Genomic DNA, 18,649 nt, shown 5'->3' with positions numbered 1-18,649 from the left:
TACTGTCCCACCTTAGGACGGTGAAAGGCCAGCAGCTCAATTTCTTCCAGTCCCTCCGGTTCCTCTTCCACGTTCCCCGAGTGTGGCATCCGGGATAAGGCATCTGCATTCCCATTCTTGTGGCCTGCCCTGTACTTGATGACAAAGTTGTAGTTTGACAGTCGGGCTATCCATCGCTGTTCCAGCGCACCTAGTTTTGCAGAGTCCAGGTGGGTCAACGGATTGTTGTCAGTAAAGATGGTAAATTCTGCAGCTGCCAGGTAGTGTTTGAAACGCTCTGTTACAGCCCAAACTACTGCCAGTAGTTCTAACTTGAAGGAGCTGTAATTCTCAGGGTTTCTTTCTGTAGGCCGGAGCTTCCTGCTTGCAAAGGCAATAACTTTCTCTTTGCCTTCCTGCTTTTGTGACAATACTGCTCCTAGTCCTACGTTACTGGCATCCGTGTACAAAATGAAGGGTTGATGGTAATCTGGATATGCCAGGATCTCTTCTCCTGTCAGTGCCCACTTCAACTTCTTAAAGGACTCTTCTCTCTCATCACTCCACTGGAAAGGAGGATTTCGGGCTGCAGACTTCTTTGACTGTCCTACCAGGATGTCTTGAAGGGGAGCTGCTAGCTTCGTGAACCCTTTTATAAATCTTCTATAGTAGCCCACCAGTCCCAGGAATTGCCTCACCTCTTTCACGCTGGTGGGTCTCGGCCAATCTCTGATCACGGTAACTTTTTCAGGATCTGGTGCTACCCCTTCTGAGCTCACGACATGTCCCAGGTACTGTACCCTTGGCTTTAGAAGGTGACACTTGGATGGCTTGATTTTCATGCCGTATCCGGATAAGGCTTCAAACACTTCTGCCAGGTCTTGTAGATGCTGTTCATAGGTCTTGGAGTAGACTATGACGTCATCCAGGTACAGGAGGACAGTTTCAAAGTTCTTATGTCCTAGGCAGCACTCCATCAGTCGCTGGAAGGTACCAGGCGCGTTGCAGAGTCCAAACGGCATACAATTGAACTCACAGAGGCCCATCGGCGTGGTGAACGCTGTCTTCTCCTTGTCAGCCTCTGCCACAGGAACTTGCCAATACCCACTAGTCAGATCTAGGGTGGAAAAGTAAGTAGCGGATTTTAATGCAGCCAATGACTCTTCTATCCTAGGTAATGGGTATGCATCCTTGTGTGTAATGCGGTTGATCCGTCTGTAGTCTACACACATCCTCATGGTCCCATCTTTTTTTCTAACTAGCACTAGTGGGGCTGCCCAGGGGCTACAACTGTCTCTTATTACCCCTGCTTCTTTCATTTCTTTGAGCATGTCTTTGGCGCATTGGTAGTGAGCCGGTGGTACTGGTCTATACCTCTCCTTTATTGGTGGATGGTTACCTGTGGGTATAGTGTGCTCTACCCCTTTGATCTGCCCAAAGTCTAATGGGTGTTTGCTGAATATTTGTTCATATTCTTTCACTACCCTGTATACTCCATGCTTTTGATGGGAGGGTGTAGAATCGGTACCTACATGTAGCTTTTGGCACCAATCCTCCAGCTTTCCCTCTGAGCCATTGTCCTCCGCCTGATTTGACGGCTTCAAGGGCTCAACGGTGGTGATGGCGTTGTTATCAACCGTATATAGCTTAGCCATGGTAGCATACTTTGGTAAGGTGACCTCATCTTCCCCACAATTTAGAAGGCGTATTGGCACTCTTCCCCTGTGTACCTCAACTATTCCTCTGGCCGTCAGTACAGTGGGCCTACTGTCTGAGTACACGGGTTCTACCAGGGCCTGATAGTCTCGCCCTCTGATGCCTATTGCGGCTCTACACCAGACCAGCATTTCTGTTTTGGGAGGAATTACAATAGGTATTGGGTCACTTACCCTTGCACTGCCAATTTCACCTCCTGACATTTCTACCTGCTGCTTCAGCATCAAGGCTTTAATTTCCTTCTGCAGGAGTCTCTGTTGCCCAGGTTTGGCAGTCTCGACGATCTGCTGCAAGACAGTAATTACCTCTGCAAAACACTTTTCAATTACATTCATTCCTAGCAGCATAGTTGGTTCACGTTCTCGCCGGTCAACATCAACAATGACAATACCCTGATTCTGCAATTCTACTCTCCCAATCTTAATGGTCATTTCTCTGAAACCAACCTGTGGTACTAATTCACCATTGCTAGCCCATATATTCAATGCAACATTAGATGGACCACTGCTAACGTCTGAATCAGCCCAGTACCTCTTATAAAGGACATGCGGAATTGATGATATTTGGGAACCAGTGTCCAGCAAGGCGTTGAGCGGAATGCCATCCAGCACGATGGGGATGACTGGACGTCCCCCCACATACTTGTCGTGCCAGGGTGAAGGACCTTGAGAGTTCATTCCTGAGGAGCGGCCCGCCTCCCCAGGGGATCCCCATTTAAAGCACATTCACGGGCAAAGTGACCTGGCTCATTGCAACGGCGGCAAATGGGCTGTCCATCCGGCTGGTAGCGGTCGCTGGGTCGTCCTCTCGTCGCTTGGTATCTCCTAGGCCTCATCCATGGGACATCCTCCTTGCTGGTCGCCAGCTCAATCTTGGGTGCAGACTTGGATCCACGCAGCTCCTGGACGATTCTAGCCATGGAAGCAACAGTGTCTGTCAGGGCATCAAGCCTTTGATGTAGAGCCTCATTAGTGATCGGCTCCAGGTGGTTAGCAGCAGCCGCTGACATGGCCGATGTCACCGGCACTACTGGCTGCTGGGGTGCCACTGTAAGGTGTTGAACAGAGTCTATATCCTGCGGCTCCTCCACCTGCTGGAGGCGGATGGCTCTATCCTTTAGCTGGGCAAATGTTAGTCCTGGATCCTGGATCACCATCATGCTCAGTTGTCCCCTGTGGGAAGGGGATGAGAGTCCATCCAGGAATTGGTCTATCAGCAGCTTATCTGCTCCAGGGGCTAAGGCAGGTTCTGCTAATTTAAGTGCTCTGAGCGCCTCCTGTAAGTTTAAGGCAAAGTCTCTTGCGCTCTCTCTAGGTTTTTGCTTGCATCCAAAGAACCTCATTTTAGCCCGGCTGCCAGCAGTGGATTCAAAAGCTGCTTTTAGTCCAGCTATTATATGCTCTACAGTGTCCTTTGCATCGTCCGGCCAGGATGTAGCCTCCCGCTGGGCATTGCCGGTTAACTGTCCCATAAGCATACCAACACGCTGAGCTTCTGTCAGGGGGTACATGCTGTAGTAGATTTTTAGCTTTCCGATAAAGTCATTAAGTGTGTTGGGCTCACCTGAGTACTGCGGTAGCCACACTGCACCCGGGGTGTACGGCATCAGGAACGGCATGATAGGTGCCGCTGCACCGCCGGGTACAACAGCGTCTCCCTGCTGCGACATCTTTGCGCCCCCTTAGTTAATTTCACCAGTCTTCTTGACAGCAAGCCTGGGACACTTTTCTGCGTTTTTGTTCAGGTCGCAGCACCGAGCGCACCTCCTCTGCAAGCGGTGGGCGGAGTCTTAGTTTAGGCGCGATGTTTTCCCGCGCATAGCAGGTAATGGCGTGATTGAAGATGGCGCCTGGAAAATTTTACCAATGATATTTTTGGATTTTTCCAGGTATCTTTGCAAAGTTTAAAGTCCGTTCTTTGTTGCAACAATTCACAGTGCAAGTCTTTTATGCGATGCAATAAGTCTTTACAGGCACACGTCACCCGGGTTGCAGCCGGGTCCAGTCCGTATCCTGTTCGTGACGCCAAAGTTGTGTCGCCAGGGGTTAAGGGGATACCCAGAACCGGGCCAAGGGGTCGCTTCTGGAAAGGGGATCACGGTGTCGTGACCCGGTCCGTGCTCCCTGGTTCCACAATAAAAAGGGGGGGTTATGTTCGTGACGCCACCCGTGGAATGTGATCAGAGATGACCACCGCTGCTGCAGAACCTCCGGGGTGATGGAAGGCAGCTTGAGATGGGACGGCTCCCCACGGGTAGAGCCTTTTCCCCGGGGCAGTGTGTTAGTCTATGGGGGGAGTGAAGGACACGAGCACAATAAACAGGCAGACTCACGGTTTTGCAGTTTCTTTGTCTTTTACTGGTGATGGTATTCAGCAAAGTACTGTCCACGGAGTCTGTGAGGGGTTCAGGGTTTCTCCCGCCCAGCCGGGCCGTTTTGGCTTCCTTGCCTGCACTGTGTGTCTGTGGCCCTGCTGCGGTATGAACTATGCAGCTGGCTCTGCTCTGTTCTGCTCCTAGGTACCGACCTGACAGGCAACTCGAGTCCTTCCTAGTATGTTCCTGAACTCTGCGTTTGTTGCTTGTGTCTGTGGTACAGGTGAAAGATCTGGAATCTTCACTTCTCTGGTGGTAACTGTGCAGTATGTAACCTGCAGTCTCGGATCCAGCATCCGTTCTGTGTGCTCCACTGGGATGAACTCAGCAATGCTCTGTCTCCCAGGAATGTTCCTCTGTGTACGCTTTCTCCTTTCCTCAGACCCTCAGCTAGGCCTGGAATTGGTCAGTGGATCCTGAGGTGAGCTAAAGCCAGCTTCCAACCTGCAGAGATCCTTTCTCCTCAGTGCTCTGCACTGAACTTCCAAACTGAAACTACTTCTGACCATTTCCTCCCCCCCAGCAGAATGTACAGGGAAGCAGCTTGGTCTCCCCCTTCTGGCCAGGAGGTCTTGGTGTTGTGTGTGGGGAGTTAACCCTTTGTGTTGTTACTGTGGCAACCCTGGGGTGCCACACATGTGGCTGTGCTGCACCGATTGGTGACCGTCACTAACAGACATGGCCGTACACAGACACTGTTGTATATACATCACAGGAGAGGCAGGGTACATACACATTACTGAAGAGGGAGGCATACAGTTCCAAAGGGGGAATACAGCTCTGAGGCGTATACAGCACTGGGGTGGAGGGGGACATACAGCTCGGGGGGGTATACAGCACTGGGGTGGAGGGGGACATACAGCTCGGGGGGGGTATACAGCACTGGGATGGAGGGGGACATACAGCTCGGGGGGTATACAGCACTCGGGTGGAAGGGAAATAGAGCTCTGGGGGGTCTACAGCACTGGGGTGGAGGGGAGATACACCTCTGGGGGGTATAGAAGTATGCAGCCCCCACATTCCTCCATATAACATAATGCATCCATATTGCTCCACATAATTTAATGCAGCCTCATATTACTCCATATAATGTATCCGCATATTCCTCCATAGTGTTATGCAGCCCCCATAGCCCTTCATATAGAATAATGCACCAAATATTCATCCATATAATATAATCCACCAAATATTCATCCATATCATATAATGCACCAAATAGTCATCCATATAATATAATGTACCCCAGATTGCTCCACATAATATAATGCCACCCCCATGTAGCAGCCCCCATGCAGCAGCACCAATATAGCAGCCCCCATGTAGCAGCACCATGCACCAGCCCCATGTAGCAGCCCCATGCAGCAGCACCATGCAGCAGCACCATGCAGTCCCCATGTAGTAGCACCATGCAGCCCCCATATAGCAGCACCATGCAGCCCCCATGTAGCAGCACTATGCAGCCCCCCATGTAGCAGCACTAAGCAGCCCCAATTTAACAGCACTGTGCAGCCCCATGTAGCAGCACTATGCAGCAGCATTATGCAGCTCCACGTAGCAGTATTATGCAGCCCCCCATGTAGCAGCACTAAGCAGCCCCATGTAGCAGCACTATGCAGCCCCCTATGTAGCAGCACTAAGCAGCCCCAATTTAGCAGCACTGTGCAGCCCCCCATGTAGCAGCACTAAGCAGCCCCATGTAGCAGCACTATGCAGCCCCCTATGTAGCAGCACTAAGCAGCCCCAATTTAGCAGCACTGTGCAGCTCTATGTAGCAGCATTATGCAGCCCCATGTAGCAGCATTATGCAGCCCCATAGTCGTCTGGCCACCGTGATCAATACATACTCACTTCTCCCCGTTCCCCATCTGCTCCGGTCTCCTCAGCGTATCCACTGTTCTGCCGATCTGACAGCTCAGGACACAGGCGCGCACACCAATGACGTCATCGCGCTCCTCTATACTGAGCTGTCAGAGGCAGAGCGTAGACAGACGCTGCAGGAGAATTATGAGAGAGAGCGCGCTGCTCCCTCTATCATCATTGCTTTCAATTGTATCGGCATCTGCGATGCCGATACAATTCAAAGTGCGATCCTCAGCGGGGGAGTGAGGGCCAGCGGGAGGTGAGGGAGGCCGGTGCAGCGCTGGCATTGGGTCTCTCCTCTCTGACTCATCGGCTCCGAAGCGGCCGCGTGGCCTGCCGCCATTGGCGGTACACCACCCTGCGTCTGCGAGTGGACTCCCTCGGCGGTCCAGGGCCCCGGCCCTTGCCCAGGTGTGCTGGGTGCTGACGCTGGATATATTCAATTTTACATCGAAATTGCCAATGTAAAATTTTCATCCATTAAAAAGAAGGACAATGAGGACATCTGGTGCTGGATTAGGAGAAGTACATCAGAGCGTCCTTTATATGGAGAACCCCATAATAATCTCTCCATAGGAATTACAATATGAAGAAAATTCACACTACAAAAAATGTCATGTCCCCTCCAGGCTTCTGTAACTTGAGAGTTAGCAATGCTGTCTGACTGGGTGGAATATCTCCCTCCAGCTGGAAAAAAAAAAGACGTGGAATAGAATCCATGTAGTTTAGGATCTCTGTGTAATACAATTGTAAGGGGTGGGCAGACCCCTTACAAGGAAGCACAGGTTTTCTCTGAAGTGGTTAATGCTGTCCCCATAGAAACTGTACAGGAGGGAGGAGGAGCCGGCAGCTTAGGGGGAAAGGAAGTGTGTGCTGAAGGCAGTTGTGTCCGGGACGGGAGAGAAGAAACAGCCAGGGGCAGAGTGTGGAGCTGAGTGGGCAGAAAGAAAGAAAGAAGGGAGCTGGAAGAACAGGGAAGCCGGAGAGAAAAGGAGCGGGCGGAACCTCATAGTGCGAAGCAGTCCCGGTGTGGGTCCGGGCTGTGGGTAGCCATAAGTGGGAGCCAGGTGAAGTAGAGTAGCCGGGCACATCCCCACTGGAGGAGACGTCAGGGCAGGCTTTCCCCAGCTAGGAAAAGAACGTGAAGTCATCTGTAACTGCCGGTTTTTGGAAAGAGTTGTGAAATAAAGAATGTCTTTTATTTGCATCGAACCATGCCTGGAGAGTGTTTATACGTCGGACGACATCTGCACCACCACACTCTGCCCCACCAAGACATCTCCCGTCCCGATAGTGACGGCGGAGCCAGGGGTAAGCCTGACAGAAGGGACCACGACTACAAGCCCAGAGGCGCCCCTGGCACCCCGTTACATGTGGCGTAGTCGGCAGGATCCGGATCATATGCAAGGGGTCCCGCTCCAAGAAGAAGGAGATCAAGTGATGCCGAGGACACTGGATCCAGATTATTGGAAAAGAGTCCCGATCCCATGGTGGGAAGAGGAAGAAGTGGCTAAGGCGTTGGACCGGGCACAAGATGGCGGCAAGATGGCCGTTGTCTGTGAAGACACAGAAAGCGCGCGCAGAATTGGCGCCAAAAGAAGAGCCTGGGGCTGGCTTGTGCCGAAAAAGAAGTTCGGAGTACTCCGCCCAAAGAGGGGAGGTGCCGGTCCCAGGGCACGAAGGAAGATATGTGAAGTGGGCGGTGTTCCAGAGAAAAAGAAGAACCGCCGCGTAGGGGTCGACCTGATGTGTGAGACTGGGGGTGGAGTATACCCAAGAGCGGGAAAAGTAAGCCCGCCTCCACTTCCTCCAGCACCTCCACTGACCCCGACGCCATTACCAGAAACGCTGACTCCGAGCAAGATGGAGACTCCAGGAAGACAGCAAGCTGCGGTAGCCGCACTAGTAGCGACTAGCCTGGGCAGAGGACGCCTGAAGCAGACTGCGGCTGCGGAAGGATCCACCCTTAACCTACCGGCTGTGCCAGGAGGACCGGAGCGGCCCACTACACAAGAGGCCGCACAGTGGCAACAGGAAATCGAGTGGGAGGAATGCCAATACCGGCGGCGGTCGCAGCAAAGACCGGTGCTAGCTGAACTCTCCCACCCGAGACGTTGGAGCAACCCGCCAACTACGAGCCCTTCCGGAGGCTGCGCCAGTTGCCCGGACAGTCCCTGTCGGAGTACGTGCAGGCTCAACGAGCCGAATGGCAACGTGCATATCATCCGGAGTGACTTTTCAAGACCGGAAGATGGCGGGCCTGTTTTTGTTCAACACCGGCGTTGTTTTGAGCCGGAAGAAGGTGTGTTGTTTGTAACCGTTCAAGTTGCTGAGCCCGGAAGAGAGCCTGATGCTGGACTGAGCCAGGGGCTCCCTCCGCGTCGTTAAGAAGATTTTTGCCGAGTTGTGTTCCTGCCAGCTAACGTCGAAGACCGGGAGTGCTGCAAAAGCCTCCGGGCAGAAACTCCACTAAGACCGGGAGTGCCTGCCGACGGCCTCCGGGCACGACTAAGACCGGGAGCTTCCAGGAGGAACTCCGGGCGCTGGACTGGTGTGCCCTTGCGGGTGCCCTCAGGTGAACATGTTCGCAGTTTCATTAAAATGACTTTGTTTAGTTTTAAAATGTGATTTTAGATTTGTGCCTTGCCGGGAGGCTTAGGCTTAAAGAGGGGAGGTATGTAAGGGGTGGGCAGACCCCTTACAAGGAAGCACAGGTTTTCTCTGAAGTGGTTAATGCTGTCCCCATAGAAACTGTACAGGAGGGAGGAGGAGCCGGCAGCTTAGGGGGAAAGGAAGTGTGTGCTGAAGGCAGTTGTGTCCGGGACGGGAGAGAAGAAACAGCCAGGGGCAGAGTGTGGAGCTGAGTGGGCAGAAAGAAAGAAAGAAGGGAGCTGGAAGAACAGGGAAGCCGGAGAGAAAAGGAGCGGGCGGAACCTCATAGTGCGAAGCAGTCCCGGTGTGGGTCCGGGCTGTGGGTAGCCATAAGTGGGAGCCAGGTGAAGTAGAGTAGCCGGGCACATCCCCACTGGAGGAGACGTCAGGGCAGGCTTTCCCCAGCTAAGAAAAGAACGTGAAGTCTCTGTAACTGCCGGTTTTTGGAAAGAGTTGTGAAATAAAGAATGTCTTTTATTTGCATCGAACCATGCCTGGAGAGTGTTTATACGTCGGATGACATCTGCACCACCACACTCTGCCCCACCAAGACATCTCCCATCCCGATAGTGACGGCGGAGCCAGGGGTAAGCCTGACAGAAGGGACCACGACTACAAGCCCAGAGGCGCCCCTGGCACCCCGTTACACAATACTACAATACTATATCCGGGGGGGCTGGCGGGGCATCTACCAAGGGCGCAACTGTGAGGGGGGCGCTGTCGGGCTGCCTGATGCAGCGCTGTGAAAGTCTCCACGGAGGCTGCGTTTGCCGTTCTGCAGTGGGAGCTGCCGCTCTCATAGAAGCTGCAGCGCGCGGCTCCCACTGCTCAATTGTCCTTGTATCTGTCAGACGCGAGGACAATTGGAGTGGTGACGCCGGCGCTGACTTCCGGGTCAGAGTGACGGCTGTCATGTGATCAGGTCAGCTGATTACACTGCTGACCCGGAAGTCAGGGCTGCAGCGCAGAGGCAGCAGAGAGCACTGATAAGTGCTCCAGTGTGAAGCTGAAGACACGGACGGAAGAACATTATGGGGTGAGGGGAGAGGTATCTATGCACGTGGAACGGGGGGACAGAGGGTGGGGAGAGGGAACTATCAGTAGACATATTATGATGGGATAGAGGTTGGGGAGGGGGCAGTATCTAAAGACAGTATGGAGGAGAGAGGATGGGAAGGGAGCAGTAGCTATAGACACAGTAGGGGTGAGGGGGAACAATCTTTTGACAGTATGGTGGGAAGAGAGGTTGGGGAGGGGGAAGCATCTTTGGGCACAGTATGGGGAGAGAAATAATGAGGGATGATTATGGGGAGAGAAATGATGAGGGGTGATGTATGGGGAGAGAAATGATGAGGGGTGATGTATGGGGAGAGAAATGATGAGGGGCGATGTATGGGGAGAGAAATGATGAGGGATGATGTATGGGGAGAGAAATGAGGAGGGTTGATGTATGGGGAGAGAAATGATGAGGGGTGATGTATGGGGAGAAAAATGATGAGGGGTGATGTATGGGGAGAGAAATGATGAGGGATGATGTATGGGGAGAGAAATGAGGAGGGGTGATGTATGGGGAGAGAAATGATGAGGGGTGATGTATGGGGAGAGAAATGATGAGGGGTGATGTATGGTGAGAGAAATGATGAGGGGTGATGTATGGTGAGAGAAATGATGAGGGGTGATGTATGGGGAGAGGGAGGATGCGGGGTGATGTATGGGGAGAGGGAGGATGCGGGGGGATGTATGGGGAGAGGGAGGATGCGGAGGGATGTATGGGGAGAGGGAGGATGTGGGGGGATGTATGGGGAAAGGGAGGATGCGGGGGGATGCATGTGGAGAGGAAGGGGTGACATATGCAGACATGGTATGTGGAGCAAATGGGAAAGAAATTTTGAGGACACAGAATAAAGAGTGACATGGTATGAGGAGCAAGTGGGCAGGATGGGGAGTTAGGTGGAAAAGTATATGGACACGCAGGAGGTAGTGAGGAAGACAGTAATGCGGGCTTTATACGGTACGATCTATCGTGCGATTGCACAAGCGATCGTACCCGCCCCCGTCGTTTGTGCGTTACAGGCAATTAGTTGCCCGTGGCGCACAAAGTCGTTAAACCCCCGTCACACGTAATTACCCGCTGAGCGACCTCGCTGTGGTCGGCGAACATCCACTTCCTGAAGGGGGAGGGACGTTCGGCGTCACCGCAATCTCACACAGCGGCCGGCCAATAGAAGCTGAGGAGCGGAGATGAATGGGATGTAAACATCCCGCCCACCTCCTTCCGCATAGCCGGCGGGTGCCGCGGGACGCAGGTAAGATCTGTTCATCGTTCCCAGGGTGTACAATGAACAACCGGCGCCATGAAAAATAAACAATTTTTTAAAACTAAGCGATGTGTATACGACTCATGATTTGTGACCTATTCTGCGTCGCTCGGAGGTGTCACACTAAACGACGTCGTCAACGAAGCCAGATGTGCGTCACGAAAACCGTGACCCCGACGATCTATCGCACAATAGATCACCTCGTGTAACGCCTGCATTAGGGATGAGAAAAATGTGAGGGGCACAGAATATAGACTGGGTAGTGGAGGCACGTGGTATGGAGAGGGGGCAGAATTGGAGGACAGTGTGAGGCCATAGCCAGGAGGGGGTGGGATGAGAGGGCACAGTATAAAGACTGGGCAGTATAGGGTGATACAATGAGAGCACAGTGTGAAGAGTAGTATGGAAAGGAGAGGGAGTGTGTGGGGCATGTAAGATAAGAGGGACAGTGTGGGTCATATTTTGTGGAGAGAACACAGTGAGGGGACATTATTTATTCTGGGGCACAGTGTAGGGCAGATTAAAAAGAAGTATTATAATTATTCTGCTATTTTAGGGGCATCGTGTCGGGATGTGTTACAGAAGACCGGAGAAGATGGAAATCTGCAGAGACGAGATGTGAATGTGAAAAGTCATCATTGCGTCAGGATAAGATGAAGAATAGAAAGAAATGACTAGAGGCAACATCATCTATAAGGTACCTGAATGTAAAAATTGATTTGTGATACAGACTGTGTGTCATCATTAAGCCTGGGTCCCACTTGTGCATTGCTTCTTATGAGAGCGCAATAGGACCCCCACTGATCAGCTGCTCTTGGTGCAGGTGGCCGGAAATGCTTATTTCTGGATCTGCTTCGTCCTCTGATGGTGTCCGCGGCTGGGTACTGCACCTCATTGATTTTAATAGGAGACTGCTGCCACTATCAGAAGACGGAGCAGATCCAGAACTGAGCACTTCCGGCCACCTGCCACCACCGGCACGGCACCTAGAACAGGCGATTGGCGGGGGTGCCAGGTGCCAGATCCTGAACAATCAGACATTGGGGATCTATCCTAAGGAAAGGCCTTCAGTGATAAAGTAGTGGACAATCTCTTTAATAAAGTCTTGTGCCGTCTGACAAGTTAAGGGTTACTATGTTTTTATTTATGTTGTTCGGAGCATTAAAGGGGTTGTCCAAGTTTGCGATGAGCCTGCAGTCACTCCTTTTGTCAATCTATGTGACTGCAGACTTCTGAATTTTCACAGTGTGCACACTGCACGCTGTCAGGATTCTCTGATGCCGGCAGTAACAGTGGGAGCTTACGAAGCTGCAAGTATGCGATTTACAAAGATGTGGTCACGTGCTGAACAGACATGCTCAATGAAAATGAATTGACTGAGGCTGGACACATTAACCCAGAATGTGGCCAGAAGTGTACAAATCTCATACTTGTGCTCACATGATCGTTCATTCTCGTCACTGGCACCGGAGAATCCTAAAAGTGTGCAGAGCAGAATTCAGAAGCCTGAAGTCACGAATAGATTCACTGCAGACTTTCATCTCTAATCTGGACAATCCCTTTAATTACAAAATTAAGAAGTGTAGTATCCTCAGTTCTAACAGCGTGTAATATACCCACTGTCACAATTCAGCTCTGCTCGCTGGTCACCACATGGCCACTCCACTCATATGTGATTTTCATACTTGCATGTGACAATTAGCTTTTCTTCATACGTTTCTCATTGAACATTGAGAGAATTATTAAGAGAAGCTCGTTACCACATGACTGTGTATGCAAATCACATATGAGTGACTGGTCACATGACGACCACCCAAATTGCTTGGTGGGGGGGGCGCCAAACTGAATTCTTGCCCCGGGTGCTGGAAAGCCTAGATACACCTCTGCCCGCGCTACAGCTTCACGGGTTCATCAGAGTTAATTGGGAACTGTGATGAGTCCCCAATGCTGTCCCCGCGATGCTCCGGCTTACAGGTTCTCACTACACACACACACCGAGCACATATATACACATATGTATACACACAAAGCAGACACACATGGATACACCGAGCACATATACTGTACACGTATAGCGCATATGCATGTATACACTGAACACACACTCTGCTGTATACTCACCCAGCGATGCGGTCCCCGTTTCCAGCTCCACAGGGCAGTGAATATTCAGTGAGTATAATGAGCGGGGGTCAGGAGCGGGAGGCAGCAGAGCCGGAGACAACATCGCTGGAGAGAGGTAAATATAGAAAATCTTTTTATTAAATAGCCCCGTGTTTTCTCTGGTACTTGTCACACTGATGTCACACGGATCATATCAGTGTGCGATCCGTGTGACATCCGTGCTACCGGTGAAAAAAAAGACATGTCTGCGTGTGTGCATGCGGGGCCACGAGGGGGTCACACGGTCCGTGTGAAAACACGGACATGTGAGTAACAGCAAATAACAACATAGGCACGTGTGGCATCCATGTTAAAAACTGATGTCACACGTACCTGAAACACGGACGTCTGAAACTGGCCTAAAGTTGACAATTTTCTAAAGTGAACAATCACAAGTTCATTAAAGTTCATCATCTCATCATTAAATAATGATGTAATTAGGTCCTCCATATTTTCATTGAATCTTTGTATTCTTTAACTTACAGTTTGTTTCTGAAGGGATAGTATATATACTATATACAGTATTGGGTAAAACTGAATTAATTATATTAGTCTGGCCCTCTAAAACCATCCCAATTTCTCATGCGGCCCCATGAGAAAATTAATTGCCCACCCCTGCCCTAAAGGGTACTTTACACGCTGCGATATCGCTATCGATATTGCCAGTGAGCACACCCGCCCCCGTCGGTTGTGCGTCACGGGCAAATTGCTGCCCGTGGCGCACAACATCGCTTAGGGTGGCTTTGTGTGGCGCCCTAGGACCTGGTCGCCACAGCAGCATTGCCCTCCCAAAGGGTTAATGCTGAGCCTGGAGGTAATTGGGAGATCCATTGGCCAGCAGGTTTAACACCCAACACAGTTCTCCCTCCGGCCAGCAGGGGGAGCTCTGAACCTGGAATTCCAGGGAGCCTTCCTCTACCTGACCAGAGGGAGGAAGTGCAGCCAGTCTGTAGGGAGTAGTGGAAGTGAACAGACGCAGAGTGAGCTGTCCTGTGCATCTGGGGCCTAGAGCTGGAGCAGCTTGGCCCAGAGAAGCAGGAATAGCTGAGAGGCAGCAGAGAGACTCAGACATCGGAGTCTGTGGTTGCCAGGGTATAAAATCCGCCCCTGGTAGCCGAGTCCGAAGGGCAGGAGAGCTGCAAGCCCCTGGCCCAGAAACATCCAAGGTACAGCTGCAGCCTCAGGGCCCGGTGTGGACTCCAGCGGAGAAGCACCAGAGAGAGGGTCTGCGCAGCCACCTACAGAAAGAAGGGACGTGCCATCGGTCCCAGCAGCAAAGAGGGCCATTGCTGGATTCAGAGAAGCAGGGTCCTATCATCACAAAGCAAAGTACAGGAGTAGGCCTCATACTCAGCTGGCCAGAAAGATCATCCCAAGTACTTCCAGGCCGACCGGATCCCCATCACCACCTGTAACGGTCTCCCAGGACTGGACTGTTCCCAGAGTAAAAGAGGAGAAGGTAAAGAGACTGTTGTTTGTGCCTGGTTCTTTCCTCGCCTGTCGGCCCTGCACCGTGTTAGCCACACAACACCATAGACTTTCACGGGCACCAACTGTATCCCGGGGCATCGCTCCACCTGTGGGGAGCAGTAACATCATAGCTGCCATAACATCACCCCGGAGTTCTCCCATAGCAGCGGCGGCTTAATAGCCGCATACCACAGGTGGCGTCACGAACATTAACTTCAACTCATCAGCCACATATTCAACTGACACCCACCAGGGCCACGGAGCCGGGCCCAGCCACCACTGACTACCACCGGACTAGTCCGGCCCGGCACCGGGTGTCCCCTAGCCCTGGGGTGGGCGAGTCAACATTTGGCGTCACGAACAGGATTTCGTGCCCGGTTCCACCGGGTACTGTGCGCCTGAATAATTGCGCTTTAAAGACTGTATTACTGCGTGTTTCACTGTTTGAAAACTGCCGCCGCCATTATCCTCACTGAGCGCAGGAAGAAGGGGGGCGTGCCTGACAAAGAGCGCGAAGGGAGCGCGCCATCAGAGCAGAGCGCTGTTAACCCCGCGCGACCCGGAAGGAAATTTGAAAAGTGAACGGAGCCTGGTAAGGTTCACTAAGGGGGAGGAAGATGTCCGACGCAGAGGGAGGGCAGGTGGCTGCCATAGCCCGAGACGCCGCAGCGCCCGCCGAAGCGATCCCTGTCGCCGTCGCCCCATCCCCCGCTGTAGCGCCGGTAATGCCGATCACCATGCCGTACATACCGGGCGCAGAATGGCTGCCGCAGTATTCCGGGGAGTCCCATACCTTGAGCGACTTCAGAGAAAGCCTGCACAGCTTATTCCGGGTGTATCCGCTGACTGAGAGCCAGAAGGTGGGCATATTAATGGGACAGCTAGCCGGCGCAGCCCAGCGTGAAGTGAAGTCCTGGCCTGATACAGATAAAGGGACAGTAACCCAGATACTGGCCAAGCTAAAGAGTACTTTTGACACCCGCACCGCAGCAGAGATAAAGATGAGATTCTTTGGGTGCAAGCAGCGGCCCACAGACAGCATAAGGGACTATGCCTTAAACCTGCAGGAGGCCCTGAAAGCGGTTAAACAAGTGGACCCAGAGAGTGTACGTGAAGAACACAAACTCCTAACTGAGCAGTTCATAGAGGGGCTCCTGTCAGATGCCCACAGGACCCAGCTGCGTATCATGGTCCTGCAGAACCCTGCTCTGGACTTTGCAAAGTTTAAGGACCAGGCCATCCGGGTACTGAGAGAATCTACACCGAATGACCCAGTGCCCCTCCGGCCTCTTGCTATCACGTACCCCGGGGTGGTGCCTGCAACACGAGCCACTGCAGGGGCTGAGGCGCAGTCCCTGGATAAGGATCCCACTGCAGAGCTCAGACAGCAGTTCCAGGAGCTGACCAAGACTGTAGCTGCCCTTGCCAAGATCGTGCAGTCCCTACAAGTGACCCCATCGCCTGCAAAAATCGAGTTGGCCTCCAGCCCAGATGACGTCCCATGGATGCGACAGAGGAGGGTTCCGCCGACCCGAGGCAGAGACACAGACCGGTATGATTCAACGGGACAACCGATCTGCCGCCGCTGCAGCCAGGTGGGCCACATTGCACGATACTGTCCTTTAAATGGGCCGAGCCTGGGGCCAGGAGCCGACCCCCAGGTGTAAGGAAGCCCGGCTCAACCCCCAGCCGCAGCAAGTATGTGGGAGGACGACCGGTCCTTCCTATTGTGCTGGATGGGATCCCTTTGAATGCCCTCCTGGATACTGGGTCCCAGGTAACGACCATCCCCTATAAACTGTACAAAAGATATTGGGCTGATTCAGACATTGACCATGGCCCAGATGATGATTTAACAATTGTGGCCAGTAATGGTCAGCCCTTACCTCAAATTGGGTATAAAGAAGTAACCATTAAAGTGGGGCGGGTGGAATTGCCATGTCAGGGGATGATAATTGTAGATATTGATCGCAAAGAATCTGACCCGCTGGTAACCATTGGTACAAATGTGATAGAAAATTGTATTGCCGAAGTGATAATTTTGTTGCAGCAGGCGTCTGAAACTGCCAGCTCCGGGCAGCAGCGTGCCCTACAGAGGGAGATCAGAGCCCTGATGAGGAGGCAGCAGGTGGAGCTGGCCGGAGGAGAAATTGGCAGTGTGAGGGTAAGTGACCCCCTACCCATTGCAATACCCCCAAGAAGTGAAATGTTGATATGGTGTCGGGCAGCAATAGGCCTCAAGGGTCAGGATTACCATGCCTTGGTAGAACCGGTGTATTCAGACAGTAGGCCTGGAGTCCTGATAGCCAGAGGGGTAGCAGACGTCCGCAAGGGGAGAGTGCCCATCCGTGTCCTGAATTGTGGGGAGGAGGAAGCCAAATTGCCCCGGTACGCCACTGTAGCAAAACTGTACACTGTCAGCAACAACACCATCAAAGCAGTGGAACCCTTGATCCCGTCCGACCAGGCGGAAGACAAGGGCTCCAAGGGGCAGCTGGAAGACTGGTGCCAAAACTTACATGTGGGCACCGACTCCACCCCCTCACACCAAAAGAATGGGGTTTACCGGGTGGTACAGGAGTACGAGCGGGTCTTCAGCAAACACCCCCTAGATTTTGGGCAGGTGAAAGGGGTTAAACATCAAATCCCCACGGGTGATCATCCTCCCGTTAAAGAGAGATACCGCCCTGTACCCCCCGCACAGTATCAGCGTGCCAAAGAAATGTTACGGGAAATGAAGGAGGCTGGGGTTATCAGAGATAGTTGTAGCCCCTGGGCAGCTCCACTAGTGCTCGTAAAGAAAAAGGATGGTACAATGAGAATGTGTGTAGATTACAGGCAAATTAACCGCATTACACATAAAGATGCTTATCCCCTACCCAGAATAGAGGAGTCACTAACAGCCTTAAAGTCAGCTAACTATTTCTCCACCTTGGATCTCACCAGTGGGTATTGGCAGGTTCCCGTGGCAGAGGCGGACAAGGAGAAGACTGCATTCACGACGCCGATGGGCCTCTGCGAGTTCAACTGCATGCCATTCGGGCTCTGCAACGCCCCAGGGACATTCCAACGGTTGATGGAGTGCTGCTTGGGCCACCACAACTTCGAAACCGTGCTGTTGTACCTGGATGACGTCATAGTCTACTCCAAGACTTATGAAGACCACCTGAAGCACTTAGCAGAAGTGTTCGAGTCTTTGTCAAAATATGGCCTGAAGATCAAGCCGTCCAAATGTCACCTCTTGAAGCCAAAGGTACAGTACCTGGGTCATGTGGTCAGCGCAGAAGGTGTGGCACCTGATCCGGAGAAAGTCACCGTAATCAAGGACTGGCCAAGACCCACCACGGTAAAGGAGGTGCGGCAGTTCCTTGGGCTGGTGGGCTACTACCGAAGGTTCATTGATGGTTTCACCAAGATAGCAGCGCCCCTTCAAGATCTCCTGGTGGGCCAGCCAAAGCAGGCTAAGAAGCAGAGCCCTCCATTTGAATGGAGCAGCCAACTAGAAACCTCCTTTGTCCAGCTGAAAGGGGCTCTCACGGGAGAAGAAATTCTGGCCTACCCTGACTACAGCCAGCCGTTTGTACTGTATACAGACGCCAGCAACGTGGGCCTGGGAGCCGTTTTGTCCCAGGTGCAGGGAGGCAGGGAGAAGGTGATAGCGTACGCCAGTAGGAAGCTTCGGCCCACAGAAAGGAATCCAGAAAATTACAGTTCCTTCAAGCTGGAGTTCCTCGCTATTGTTTGGGCAGTGACTGAACGCTTCAAACACTATCTGGCGTCGGCCAAGTTCACCATCTTCACGGACAACAATCCGTTGACACACCTGGCAACAGCCAAGTTAGGGGCGTTGGAACAGCGATGGATGGCCCGGCTGTCTAACTTTGACTTTACCATCAAGTACCGGGCTGGCAAGAAGAATAACAATGCTGATGCGCTGTCCAGAATGCCTCACTTACCCGAATCTGGAGAAGACCTGGATGAACTCGAAGAGATAGAGTTACCGGCTTTCCATCATCAGGGCGTTTCCCAGTGTGAGCATGCTGTGGGAGTGAAGCGCTCGAGCCAACACGAGGTCCCGGTTAACCCATTACTCCACCATAATTGGGAAGAGACACAGAAC

The 18,649-nt window shown here is 52.4% G+C and overlaps 1 protein-coding gene across 1 annotated transcript in view; it reads right to left on the bottom strand.

Annotated features, from left to right (window-relative positions):
* Positions 1-18,649, bottom strand: part of LOC142245471 (uncharacterized) — a 189,534-nt gene that overhangs the window by 65,774 nt on the left and 105,111 nt on the right. The window contains exon 4 of the mRNA XM_075318197.1: positions 9,286-9,306. Coding sequence (XP_075174312.1) covers positions 9,286-9,306 — 21 coding nt within the window. The remainder of the gene's footprint in view (positions 1-9,285; positions 9,307-18,649) is intronic.

Source organism: Anomaloglossus baeobatrachus, chromosome 7, assembly GCF_048569485.1.
Source record: "Anomaloglossus baeobatrachus isolate aAnoBae1 chromosome 7, aAnoBae1.hap1, whole genome shotgun sequence".
NCBI lineage: Eukaryota > Metazoa > Chordata > Amphibia > Anura > Aromobatidae > Anomaloglossus > Anomaloglossus baeobatrachus.
Note: the sequence above shows the minus strand (reverse complement) of the source record. Positions and strands in the feature narration are given on the sequence as shown.